At 62.6% G+C, this 11417-nt stretch overlaps 1 protein-coding gene across 1 annotated transcript; it reads left to right on the top strand.

Moving 5' to 3' along the window:
• The first annotated feature begins 454 nt into the window (after positions 1-454).
• On the top strand, positions 455-9868 carry FLII (flightless I homolog (Drosophila)). The gene is made up of 29 exons (XM_010570384.1): positions 455-561; positions 1736-1807; positions 1982-2062; positions 2544-2629; positions 2785-2946; positions 3052-3155; positions 3249-3424; positions 3511-3668; positions 3807-3891; positions 4191-4338; positions 4484-4617; positions 4734-4946; positions 5028-5207; positions 5281-5363; positions 5444-5518; positions 5768-5851; positions 5918-6089; positions 6172-6276; positions 6498-6689; positions 6838-7026; positions 7128-7267; positions 7384-7612; positions 7819-7973; positions 8102-8162; positions 8252-8380; positions 8485-8591; positions 8861-8966; positions 9078-9143; positions 9332-9868. Exons 1-29 carry the CDS (start codon positions 481-483, stop codon positions 9464-9466), a joined length of 3708 nt encoding a protein of 1235 aa, XP_010568686.1. The 5' UTR covers positions 455-480; the 3' UTR covers positions 9467-9868.
• The last annotated feature ends 1549 nt before the right edge of the window (positions 9869-11417 follow it).

Below are 11417 nucleotides of genomic sequence, written 5' to 3'. Positions count from 1 at the left end.
CCGGTCCCGGTCCCCTGGGGCTGGGTGGTGTCGTCCCGCTCCTGGCCCCACGCCGGGGGTGCTCGTCTAGGGGCAGACCTGGCCCCTGACCCCGTAGGCACTCTAGGGCCTGGCGATCCCTGACCCCCCAGCCCCTACATCTGGGCAACCTCTGCCCCCCCCAACCCCTGGGGCCCCAGAGGGCCAGGTGATGTTGGCCCCCCAGCTCCCAATGCCATAGGACTGGGCGATCCCAGCCCCCCAGCTCCCAGTCCCATAGGACTGGGTGATCCCAGCCCCACAGTTCCCAATCCCGTAGGACTGGGCGATCCCAGCCCCCCAGCTCCCGATCCCATAGGACTGGGTGATCCCAGGCCTCTCCCCAACCTCGCAGGGCTGGTCAGACTGAGGTCCTCAGATCCTCATCCCATGGAGCAGGTGGTTTTCTCACCATCCTCCTCTTCCTCTCAGGGCGGCTACTTCCCGGAGCATGTAAAGGCGATGACCAGCCTGCGCTGGCTGAAGCTGAACCGCACGGGGCTCTGCTACCTGCCTGAGGAGCTCGCCGCCCTCCAGAAGCTGGTAAACCGCACGTTTTGGGCAGGGGATGGGGCTCGACGGCTCCCACTGGGGCCACAGGGTCAGAGAGGGCCCTGCACCGTGGTGCTGAGAGCCTGGTGCCTGCCAGCCTCATGGCTCATCAGCAGATGCTCTGGTGTCTAATAATAGGGCTGAGCTACGACGTGTGGTTGAAATTGGATGCAGGAGCTGTTAGGAGTGGGGTTGAGACAGAGTTGTACTTGGTTTCACCTTGTTTTCCTAGAAAACCAGACTAAAAACCTCACTTAGATCCTCTGCCCTTTAATAGAAGGGAAGGGTGAAGGTTTAGTGTGGGGAGCATTAAGGTTTGGAGGCTTTTTTTTCCCTCTTCCTTTGCTAAAAGATATAAAGAGCAGTAGCTGGCAGCTGCCTGGCTTTGTTTTTTGGGCAGCTTGAGTTTTGTACACCACCAGGCCCTTGGCAGAATCCGTGGCTAAGCTTTGCTTTGGCCGTGTCCTGCAGCATGTTATGGACATCGTTACATCGGTGTCAGCCAAACACAACGCTTTAAATGCTGCCAAAAGTCCTCGACACCGTGCCGGGTGTGCCCTGCTCAGCGGCAGCAAGTGGGGAGGCCCTCCATGCTGCTCGGAGCTGCACTCCTGCCAGTCCTGACAGATGCTCGGGGGCCACGGCTAGACTTAAAACCTGGCATCTTGCCCACAGTCTGCCAATTCCTCATTTTCCTGAGCAGGTAACAGCTGGGCTGGTGATGCCCAGAGGAAAACAAAATTTCCCCTGGGCCCTCTTCCAGCCTTGCCAGTCCCCACATGTCTGCCCGTTTCCAGATCACCCAGTGAGAAGCATTTCCAAGAACTGGGGTCTCTTTGCTCGAGGACTCTGTGGGACGGCCACAAGGCAGCTCGGTAGCAGCCCAGAGCACCCCAAACCCTGCAGCAGGGCTGGGATGTCTCAGCCAGATCTGCCCCAAGAAATGAGGGGTCCAGAGGCAGCGTGGGCCTGCTGGGGCCAGCCAACCAGTTTGAGACTGGGAGCATCCCAGCAGCCTCATGTGGGTTGGAGCTGAGCTCACCCCATGCCTCTGTGAGACCCCAGCTCTCCCGGGATTGAGGAGCCCCCCCATCAATGCAGGGGCCCAACAGCTGCCCCGGCTTCTCTCTCTGCTCACTGGGGCTTGTCTCGGTTTTCCCTGCAGGAACACCTCTCCGTGAGTCACAACAGCCTCACTACACTCCACGGCGAGCTCTCTGGCCTGCCCTGCCTCCGGGTAAGTGTCTGCCCATCATGCGTCCCACCTGCATCAGGGCTGGTGTCCTCAGGCACCTCTTGGCCAGCCTCTGGCTCTGGGGGCACACGAGGATCGTCCCTGGCCACCCCAGGGGGCTCAGCAGATGCAGAGCCGGTGGGTGGCTGCAGTCGTGCCTCTCTCTCCCCTTTCAAGGCTATCGTGGCTCGTGCAAACAGCCTGAAGAACTCGGGAGTCCCTGATGATATCTTCCAGTTGGACGACCTCTCGGTGCTGGTAGGTGCAGAGTTTCCTCAGCTGATGCGAGAGCCAGCTCCCAGGTCCTGCTCCTGCACCTTGGTGGCTCCTTGTGCTCCTTGGGGAGCATGGTGGGGCTGAGGAGCATCCAGGGAAAGGTGCAGGGAGTAAATCAGGGCTCAGCACTTCCTGGCTCCCTTTGACTTTCAGGTGCCCAGGCCATTACTAGCTTCCCTGCAGCAAGAGCTCCTGTGCCCTTTCAGTACCAGTCCTGACCCTGCGCCTGAGTGCCGGGGAAGCTGTCTGCGGACAGGATAACCCTATGGCAATGCCTCCTTTAAAGGCTGATGCCACGGCTGGGTTCCTTGCGTGCTTGTCCAGCTTCTGCTGCCGGGCACCGATCCGCAGGGCTGTAGGCAGGCCATGCCCCTGAAGATGCCCCTCGGTCCTCAGGTTTGGGTGGTGGTTGCTGGATGCAGGGCAGAGAGTGATGTCTGCTTTGTTCTTCCATTTGCCCCAGGACCTGAGCTACAACCAGCTCACGGAGTGTCCCCGGGAACTGGAGAATGCCAAGAACATGCTGGTCCTTAACCTCGGCCACAACAGGTGGGTCCAGGCCAGGGCAGCCGTCTCCCTCTAGCCATGGCCACCTCCATCCGTCACCCCCCTTCTCTCCGGGTCCTGCTCTGTGCCCCTCTTTGAGGGAGACCCGGGGCTGGTGCAGGTGCCAGGCAGCCCTGAAGATCCCCGTATCCCCGCAGCATCGAGACCATCCCCAACCAGCTCTTCATCAACCTGACGGACCTGCTCTACCTTGACCTGAGCAACAACAAGCTGGAGAGCCTCCCACCACAGATGAGACGCCTGGTCCACCTCCAAACTCTCATCCTCAACAACAACCCCCTCCTGCACGCACAGCTCCGGTAAGGTGCCATTTTCCAGGCTGGATCCCACAATGCCGGGGCTAGGCCGGGTGCTTGCTCCGGCCCTAACGCTCTCTCTGCCCCATGGTTCTCCGTGGTCCACAGGCAGCTCCCAGCGATGACGGCCCTGCAGACCCTCCACCTCAGGAACACCCAGCGCTCACAGAACAATCTGCCCACCAGCCTCGAGGGCCTGGTGAACCTGGCAGGTAGGGCTGGGAAGCCAAGCCCCACGGTGCACGGGGCTCTCTCGGCCCTGGTGTGGGTTTGGCCGGCAGCTTCACCCCGTTATCTTCCCACAGATGTGGACCTGTCCTGCAATGACCTCAGTCGCGTCCCCGAGTGCCTCTACACCTTGGGCAGCCTGCGGCGTCTCAACCTCAGCAGCAACCAGATCACAGAGCTGTCCCTCTGCATCGACCAGTGGACCCAGCTGGAGACCCTCAACCTGTCCCGCAACCAGCTCACCTCCTTGCCTGTATGTCCCTGCCTGTACATGGCGTTCCTGTCTGTGCCTCCATGCCACTGGGTTCTCCCTTACCCTGCCATCTCCTCCTTCCCCAGTCAGCCATCTGCAAGCTGACCAAGCTGAAGAAGATGTACCTGAACTCCAACAAGCTTGACTTTGATGGGATCCCCTCAGGCATCGGCAAGCTCGCTAACCTTGAGGAGTTCATGGCGGCCAACAACAACCTGGAGCTCATCCCCGAGAGCCTCTGCAGGTAGAGGACAGCCCCCAGCCGGATCTGCTCTGTCCCTGAGAGAGGACATGGAGGCTCTGTGGTGATACGGGGTCTCTGAGTGTCCCTGAAGGAGATGTCCCTGGCCTGGCCCTTTACCAGCATCTCTGTGTCCCACAGGTGCTCCAAGCTGAGGAAACTGGTGCTGAACAAGAACCGCCTGGTGACACTGCCAGAGGCCATCCACTTCCTGACAGACATGGAGGTGAGAGCCCCACACCCCCTCTGCCTCGGGGGGGTCCACCACAGCCCCAGCGAGTCCCTGGGATCCCAGGGCTACAGAGTGGGATGGAGTGAGGTGAGGACAGGGGGTCTTGGGGCCAATACATGCACTCTGGCAAATGGTTCAGCCCAGGCAGGTGGCAGATTCAGGGCTCCCTCCACGTCCCCTCACCTCACCGAAGCCCAGGGTGCTCCGGAGGTCTCCCATCCCACCCCACATCCTCAGCGTCCCCGTGAGTCCATGCTTCAGAGCAGTGAGGTCTTCCATCCTCTCCTTGGCAGATCCTGGATGTGCGCGAGAACCCCAACCTGGTGATGCCCCCGAAGCCGGTGGATCGGACGTCGGAGTGGTACAACATCGACTTCTCCCTGCAGAACCAGCTCCGTCTGGCTGGAGCCTCCCCGGCCACCGTCGCGGCCGCCGCGGCAGGCAAGCGTGCAGGGACATGGGGGATGATAGCCTCTGCCTCGGGCAGCACCCTGGGAGAGGCTGGAAAACAAGCCGTGCCCCACAGCATGCCCCACGCAAGGCATGGGTGTCCTGGCTGCCTCTCACCTTGTCCCCCTGTCCCCAGGGAGCGGCACCAAGGACCCGCTGGCCCGCAAGATGCGGCTTCGGCGGCGCAAGGACTCTGCCCAGGATGACCAGGCCAAGCAGGTGCTGAAGGGCATGTCGGACGTGGCCCAAGAGAAGAACAAGAAGATAGAGGTAGGGTCTGTGGTGGGAGAGGGGCCCCCGAGTGGCACCGCGTGTCCCTGGCCCACCCCGGGTGCTGGCAGGGACCCAATTGCCGCCAGCTTGGTGACATGTCCCCGTCCCCACAGGAGAGCGGGGAGGCGAAAGCGCCAGACCTGAAGACACGCCGCTGGGACCAGGGCCTGGAGAAGCCGCAGCTGGACTACTCGGAGTTCTTCAGTGAGGACGTGGGGCAGCTGCCCGGCCTCTGTGTCTGGCAGATTGAGAACTTCGTGCCTACGCTGGTGGATGAGGCTTTCCATGGCAAGTTCTATGAGGCCGACTGCTACATCGTGCTCAAGGTACCCAGGGAGGACCAAGGGTCCCCCATGTCCCCAACCTGGGGCCGCGGCCATCCCATCTCACAGCCCATCCCTCCTCAGACCTTCCTGGATGAGAACGGCTCCCTGAACTGGGAGATCTACTACTGGATCGGACAGGAGGCCACGCTGGACAAGAAGGCCTGCTCCGCCATCCACGCCGTCAACCTCCGCAACTACCTGGGAGCCGAGTGCCGCAGCATCCGTGAGGAGATGGGGGACGAGAGTGATGAGTTCCTCCAGGTGAGGCTGGCTCCCAGCCCCCCCATACCCCCCAGCCCTGCCTTTCCCACCCTCACCCCCTCCCTGCCCCCAGGTCTTTGACAACGACATCTCCTACATCGAGGGTGGCACGGCCAGCGGCTTCTTCACCGTTGAGGACACGCAATATGTCACCAGGTACCGTTGGGGCCAGGGGCTGGGGGGGATGCCTGCGGCAGGTCGTGCCCCATGTCCCACCGTGGTTGTCTCTCCCGCAGGCTGTACCGTGTCTATGGGAAGAAGAACGTCAAGCTGGAGCCGGTAGCACTGAAAGGGACATCGCTGGATCCCCGGTGAGGAGGGGGGACACAGGGTCCCTGCGGAGGGACAGAGTGCTGGCAAGGTCCACCCAAGGCATCATAGCTGCAGCTCTGGGGTGAAAATCAGCCGTGCCAGCACCTTTCTACAAGGATGTGGGTCCAAACCCCACTTGGCAGCCCCAGCAGCTGCAGTGTCCTGCTCCGCAAGGGCTCCCGGGGTGGGGGGGACACTCGGTGCACCCCGCTTTCTCCTGACTGTCCTCTCACCTCTGTATCCACCAGGTTTGTTTTCCTCCTGGACCATGGCCTCAACCTCTTCGTGTGGCGTGGGAGCCAGGCCACGCTGAGCAGCACTACCAAGGCCAGGTAGGGCTGGTCGGGGGGCTGGGGGTGCAGGGAGCCCACCTGCCATCTCACCTGCTCCTGCCACAGGCTCTTCGCTGAGAAGATCAACAAGAACGAGCGGAAGGGCAAAGCGGAGATCACACTCCTCACCCAGGGCCAGGAGACCCCCGACTTCTGGGAGGTTCTTGGGGGTCAGCCCGAGGAGATCCGGCCCTGCGTCCCCGATGACTTCCAGCCCCACAAGCCCAAGCTGTACAAGGTGGGGAGCCATCGTCCGCAGGGCCGTCAGCGCTGCTGGGGACCTGCAGACCCCCTCACCCATGTCTCCATCCCCTCTGCAGGTTGGCCTAGGGCTGGGCTACCTGGAGCTGCCCCAGATCAACTACAAGCTCTCGGTGGAACACAAGAAGAGGCTGAAGGCTGATCTGATGCCAGAGATGCGCCTGGTTGGTAGGATGGGGCGGGAGGTTCTCCCAGTCTGACCAGTGAGACTGGTTTCATGCCCCTTCTGCCTCCAGCTGTGCCCTGGGAGAGGCAACGTTCGGCCCACGGGGCCCGGGTGGAGGATGCTCTGCTCTTCCCAGCTGTCTTTTGGGAGCAGGCAGGGCGTTTTCCAGCCGGGAAAGCCCGCTGGTGCCTGACCCCCTTTTCCCTGCGGTACCTTCAGCTGCAGAGCCTGCTGGACACCAAAAGTGTGTACATCCTGGACTGCTGGTCCGACGTCTTCATCTGGATTGGGAGGAAGTCGCCGCGGCTGGTGCGGGCGGCAGCGCTGAAGCTGAGCCAGGAGCTGTGCGGCATGCTGCACCGGCCCAAGCATGCCATGGTCTCCAGGAACCTGGAGGGCACCGAGTGCCAGGTAGGGCAGCCCACGTGCCTGCGAACGGGCACAGACCCTCAGGCAGCAGTACTCAGGAGGAAGATGGGGGCACAGACCCCTCGGATGGAGTGCTGGGTGCCAGAGAGGGTGCTGTGGCCCAGGATGAGTTACCTGCCCCCCAATTTAGGTGTTCAAGTCTAAGTTCAAGAACTGGGATGATGTCCTGCGTGTAGATTACACCCGCAATGCCGAGACGGTGCTGCAGGAGGGCGGCCTCGCCGGCAAGGTCCGTAAGGATGCTGAGAAGAAGGACCAGATGAAGGCCGACCTCACGGCGCTCTTCCTACCCCGCCAGCCCCCCATGCCCCTGAGCGAGGTAGGACTGGGGACCATCCTGTGCGTCCCCGTGTGTTGTTGGGTCGGGTGCTGATGGAGGGGCTGGGTGGCCACTGGCTGACAGAGCACATGGGGCTGCAGGCGGAGCAGCTGATGGAGGAGTGGAACGAGGACCTGGACGGCATGGAGGGCTTCGTGCTGGAGGGCAAGAAATTCGCTCGCCTGCCCGAGGAGGAGTTTGGTCACTTCCACACCCACGACTGCTATGTCTTCCTCTGCAGGTGAAACCTGGCTCGTCCCCTCTCTGGGGCTGCTGGACCCCCTTGTCCCCCCCATCTCCGTGCCCAGACCCCCAACCTGCCCCATCCCTGACATCACACTCTGTTCCTGCCCTCAGGTACTGGGTGCCAGTGGAGTATGAGGAGGAAGAGGAGAAGAAGAAGAAGAAGGGTGAAGGCAAAGGGGAGGAGGAGGGTGAGGAAGAGGAGGAGGAAAAGCAGCCTGAGGAAGACTTCCAGTGCATTGTCTACTTCTGGCAGGGCCGGGAGGCCTCCAACATGGGCTGGCTTACCTTCACCTTCAGCCTCCAGAAGAAGTTCGAGAGTCTCTTCCCTGGCAAACTGGAGGTGACCCTGCTGCATGCTCCTGGGGGGTGACACAGGGGTCCCCCAGCTTTGCCTCACTTCTCTCCCATCCCATTTCTGCCCCCCAGGCTAAGGGCAGGGGATAGCAGCAGAGATGGGGGCTGGCAGGGGGGTGCAGCTGGGGCTTGGGATTCTGTTTTGGGGAAGGGGGGTGGACCATGGCCCTACTGACACCCACCTCTGGCCAGGTTGTGCGCATGACCCAGCAGCAGGAGAACCCCAAGTTCCTCTCGCACTTCAAGAGGAGGTTTGTCATCCACCGGGGCAAGCGGAAGGACAGGGCCAGCCCACCCCAGCCCAGCCTCTACCACATCCGCACCAACGGCGGGGCCCTCTGCACCAGGTCAGTCCTCCTGGGGGCTGCTCCGAGCCAGGGAGCACCCATGGGTGCTGGGCTCCTGGCGGGGTACGTGCCAGTGGGCACAACTGCCCGATCTTTTGCTGATTGTGCCTCGTGGGCTTCTTTTCTAGGTGCATCCAGATCAACACAGATGCTGGTCTGCTCAACTCAGAGTTCTGCTTCATCCTCAAGGTAGTGCTCATGCCTGAGCATTCTCAGGGATGCTTGGCCACTTGCCCTCCTCCCTGCTTGGGCAGCCCTGACTCTCTGTGCTCCCCCAGGTGCCCTTTGAGAGCACAGACAACCAGGGCATCGTCTACACCTGGGTGGGCCGGGCGGCCGACCCCGACGAGGCCAAGCTGGCTGAGGACATCATGAACCACATGTTTGACGACTCCTACAGCAAGCAGGTGAGCGGGCGGGAGCACAGCGGATCTTGATGCCCCCTTACCTGGGTGGCAGTGACCACCAGGGTAAGGGACGGCTGTGCTCAGCCCTGTCCCTGCCCTCGCAGGTGATCAACGAGGGAGAGGAGCCTGAAAACTTCTTCTGGGTAGGCATCGGGAGCCAGAAACCCTACGATGAAGATGCCGACTATATGAAGCACTCCCGGCTCTTCAGGTGGGTCCTGGTCCAGGAGGGGCTGCTCCAGTCTGTGCTGGTCCCCTTCCTCCCGTAGTGCCTGGGCCATACTGGCCTTCACCAGGGGCTCAGTCCTCCCAGGCTAGCCAGGGCACAGCTCCCCATGACAGGCAAAGCCCCTCTCCCAACTCTGTCCATCCCTGGGCATCAATTGGCAGGAAACAGCTGCTCCATCACGTCCCTTCCTTCTGCACAAGCTGCGTCCTAACAAACTCTTTGATGTGGTCCCCTTCCAACTCTCCCCGCAGGTGCTCCAACGAGAAGGGCTATTTCTCTGTGTCAGAGAAGTGCTCCGATTTCTGCCAGGACGACTTGGCTGATGATGACATCATGCTGCTGGACAATGGGCGGGAGGTGAGCCAGGGCCGTGAGGTTTTCCCGTGTCCGGGTCCAGGGGCAGCGTGGCAGGGGCTGGATCTGCCAGTGGCTCCATCGGCTGAGCCTGGCTGCACATCCTTCCCACAGGTCTACATGTGGGTGGGCACTCAGACCAGCCAGGTGGAGATCAAGCTGAGCCTCAAGGCATGCCAGGTAGGGCCTCCCTCCTGCTTGCTGCTTGGGGGTGTGGGCAAGGATTTGGGGCTTCATCTCCCCTTGGGGCCCGGATCCTGCCCCGTGCGTGGTGCTGCAGAGCTCCCAGCAGCTCCCCCAGGCTGGGGAGCACCACCCCCCAAAGGTGGGCGAGGGTTGGGGACCCCCACGGCTCTGCTCTACCCCAGGTCTACATCCAGCACATGCGCTCCAAGGACCCCACGCGTCCCCGCAAACTCCGGCTGGTGCGGAAAGGCAACGAGCCCTGGCCCTTCACCCGCTGCTTCCATGCCTGGAGCGTCTTCCGCAAGCCGCCCGCCTAAGGGTTGGGGGCACCCAGCGCTCTGGCCGTGGCCCCCACGGCAGGGCCGGACCCCCCTGGCACCCTGCGCTGCCACACATGCCTGCTCCCAGCCAAGCTCGACTTGGAGCCGCTTCTCTCCGAGCTGGGGCCAGCGGGGAGCTCTGGGGCTGACCCTCTGTTCCCCCCTTCTCCCAGCACGGGGCCAAGCTCAGCCCCTTCCCTTCCTGGGGGGGCATACGGGGTAGCATGAGCCCCTGTTACACCCTGCTTGGGGATGCTGCTGCCCCAAACCAGTGCCGAGCTCCCCCTGCAACTGGGGGACAGGAGAGTTTCCCAGTTTGGGTGGGAGGATGCTTTGCTAAAGAGCACTGGGGGTGGGGGGAGCGAGGGGCTCTCAGCCCTGGGCCTTACAGCCAGCCCCGCTGTCTTGGGGGATGGACCCCCGGGGGGGGCAACCCACTGGTATCATATCAATAAAGGCTGCACTTCTTACCCTGAGGCCGTGCCAGGCTCTGACTGCGCCCATCTTGCTCCCAAGCAGGGTCCCCCCCCTCACCCCAATGCTGCCCCTCCACGGCTCAGGGGGCCTCGGCACCCCCTTACCTCCAAGCCCACCGCCAAGGCTCCCCAAACACCTCCAGCCTGGCCAGTTGATATTAAATGCTTTATTTTCAATATTAAAAACCAGTATTTTTAATAACTAAACAATGCTAAATTCATCTTACCAAAAAAAAAAAAAAAAAAAGGATGAGGTGGGGGGGGGTTTCTACCAGGGACACTACAGCCCCGGCCTCGGCAGGCAGCAACAGAGCCCAGGGCAGCGCTGCCTCGCCTGGACCCCCCCCCAGCCACACACGTACCGCAAGAGGGCCCAGAGGGGGGGGGGGGGAGGTCTGAAACCACCCCAGATCCCCAAAATGAGAGGGACAGGTGCCAGGCTGAGCCCTGACAGAGGGACAGAGCCGGCGTCACCGCAGCCCCCTGCGAGGACGAGGACGGGCTGGGGAGCCCGGCAGGGATTTGGCACAGTGAGACCCCCCCCTCCCCAGATGGGGCAGGAGGGGAACTGGGGCAGCCCATGCCCCATCTGCCCCCAGCACCAGCACAGACCAGGGCTGGGGAGCCAATGTCCATCCCGCCCCCCCCCCACTGCCGCAGCACGATCCCATCCCAAACCCACCCGTGGCAGGAATTAGTGTTCAGAAAGGAGCAGCAGGCATAGAGCCCAACCTGGAGAATAGCCCTTGGAGAAGCCACTAAGAGAAAAAGAAGGCCACCTGTGACCCCCCCCGCTCCCGTGCCCACCCCTGGGCTGCTCAAGCCCTCCGGTGCCCACCTGGGAGCCAGGGGGGCCACGCTGGGCTCCCCCCCCACCCCAAGAAGGGGACAGTCCCTGTGCGGCAGCCGGAGCCTCCCGGCAGGCAGGGGATGGGGCTGTAAACTGCAGGGAGCCGGGCATGTAAACACAGACCAGGGTTTGGGGGGGGGCCATGCCCAGGGGCTCCCGGCCCCCCCAACTCCCCGAGGGACCAAAACCAGGGGACGAGGTGGGGGTCCACAAGCCCCAACCCTCCCCCCTGGAGCCGAGGAAGCAGCAGCATCCCCCGGGAAGGGAGTTCTGGAGCAGGGGATAGTGACACTCAACCGTGTATAAAAAAAGAAAATTATCTTCCCCGGGAAGAGTTTGTGCACCACGGCCCCCGGCTCGGGGCTGGTGGGGAGGAACAGGGGGGTCCGGGGCTGGCAGCCGGGCAGGGAGGTGTGGGGGGAAGCGTGCCGGAGCCGGGGCGCGCCAGCGGCCAGCACGGATGTTAGAGAAGAGGCGAGTCTACGTTATGTGGGGAGGGGGCGCGGGGTGGGGGTCCAGTTGAGTCGCGCGTCCCGGGAATCCGAGCACTGAGATGGGCTGGAGAGGCCGGCGATGCCTGCGGGTGATGCAGACCCTGAGAAGGGGACCTGGGGGGGGCCGG

The sequence above is a fragment of the Haliaeetus leucocephalus genome, unplaced genomic scaffold, assembly GCF_000737465.1.
Source record: "Haliaeetus leucocephalus isolate CR32 unplaced genomic scaffold, Haliaeetus_leucocephalus-4.0 Scaffold295, whole genome shotgun sequence".
NCBI lineage: Eukaryota > Metazoa > Chordata > Aves > Accipitriformes > Accipitridae > Haliaeetus > Haliaeetus leucocephalus.
The sequence above is the reverse complement of the archived record's forward strand: the minus strand, read 5'-3'. Positions and strand labels throughout refer to the sequence as shown.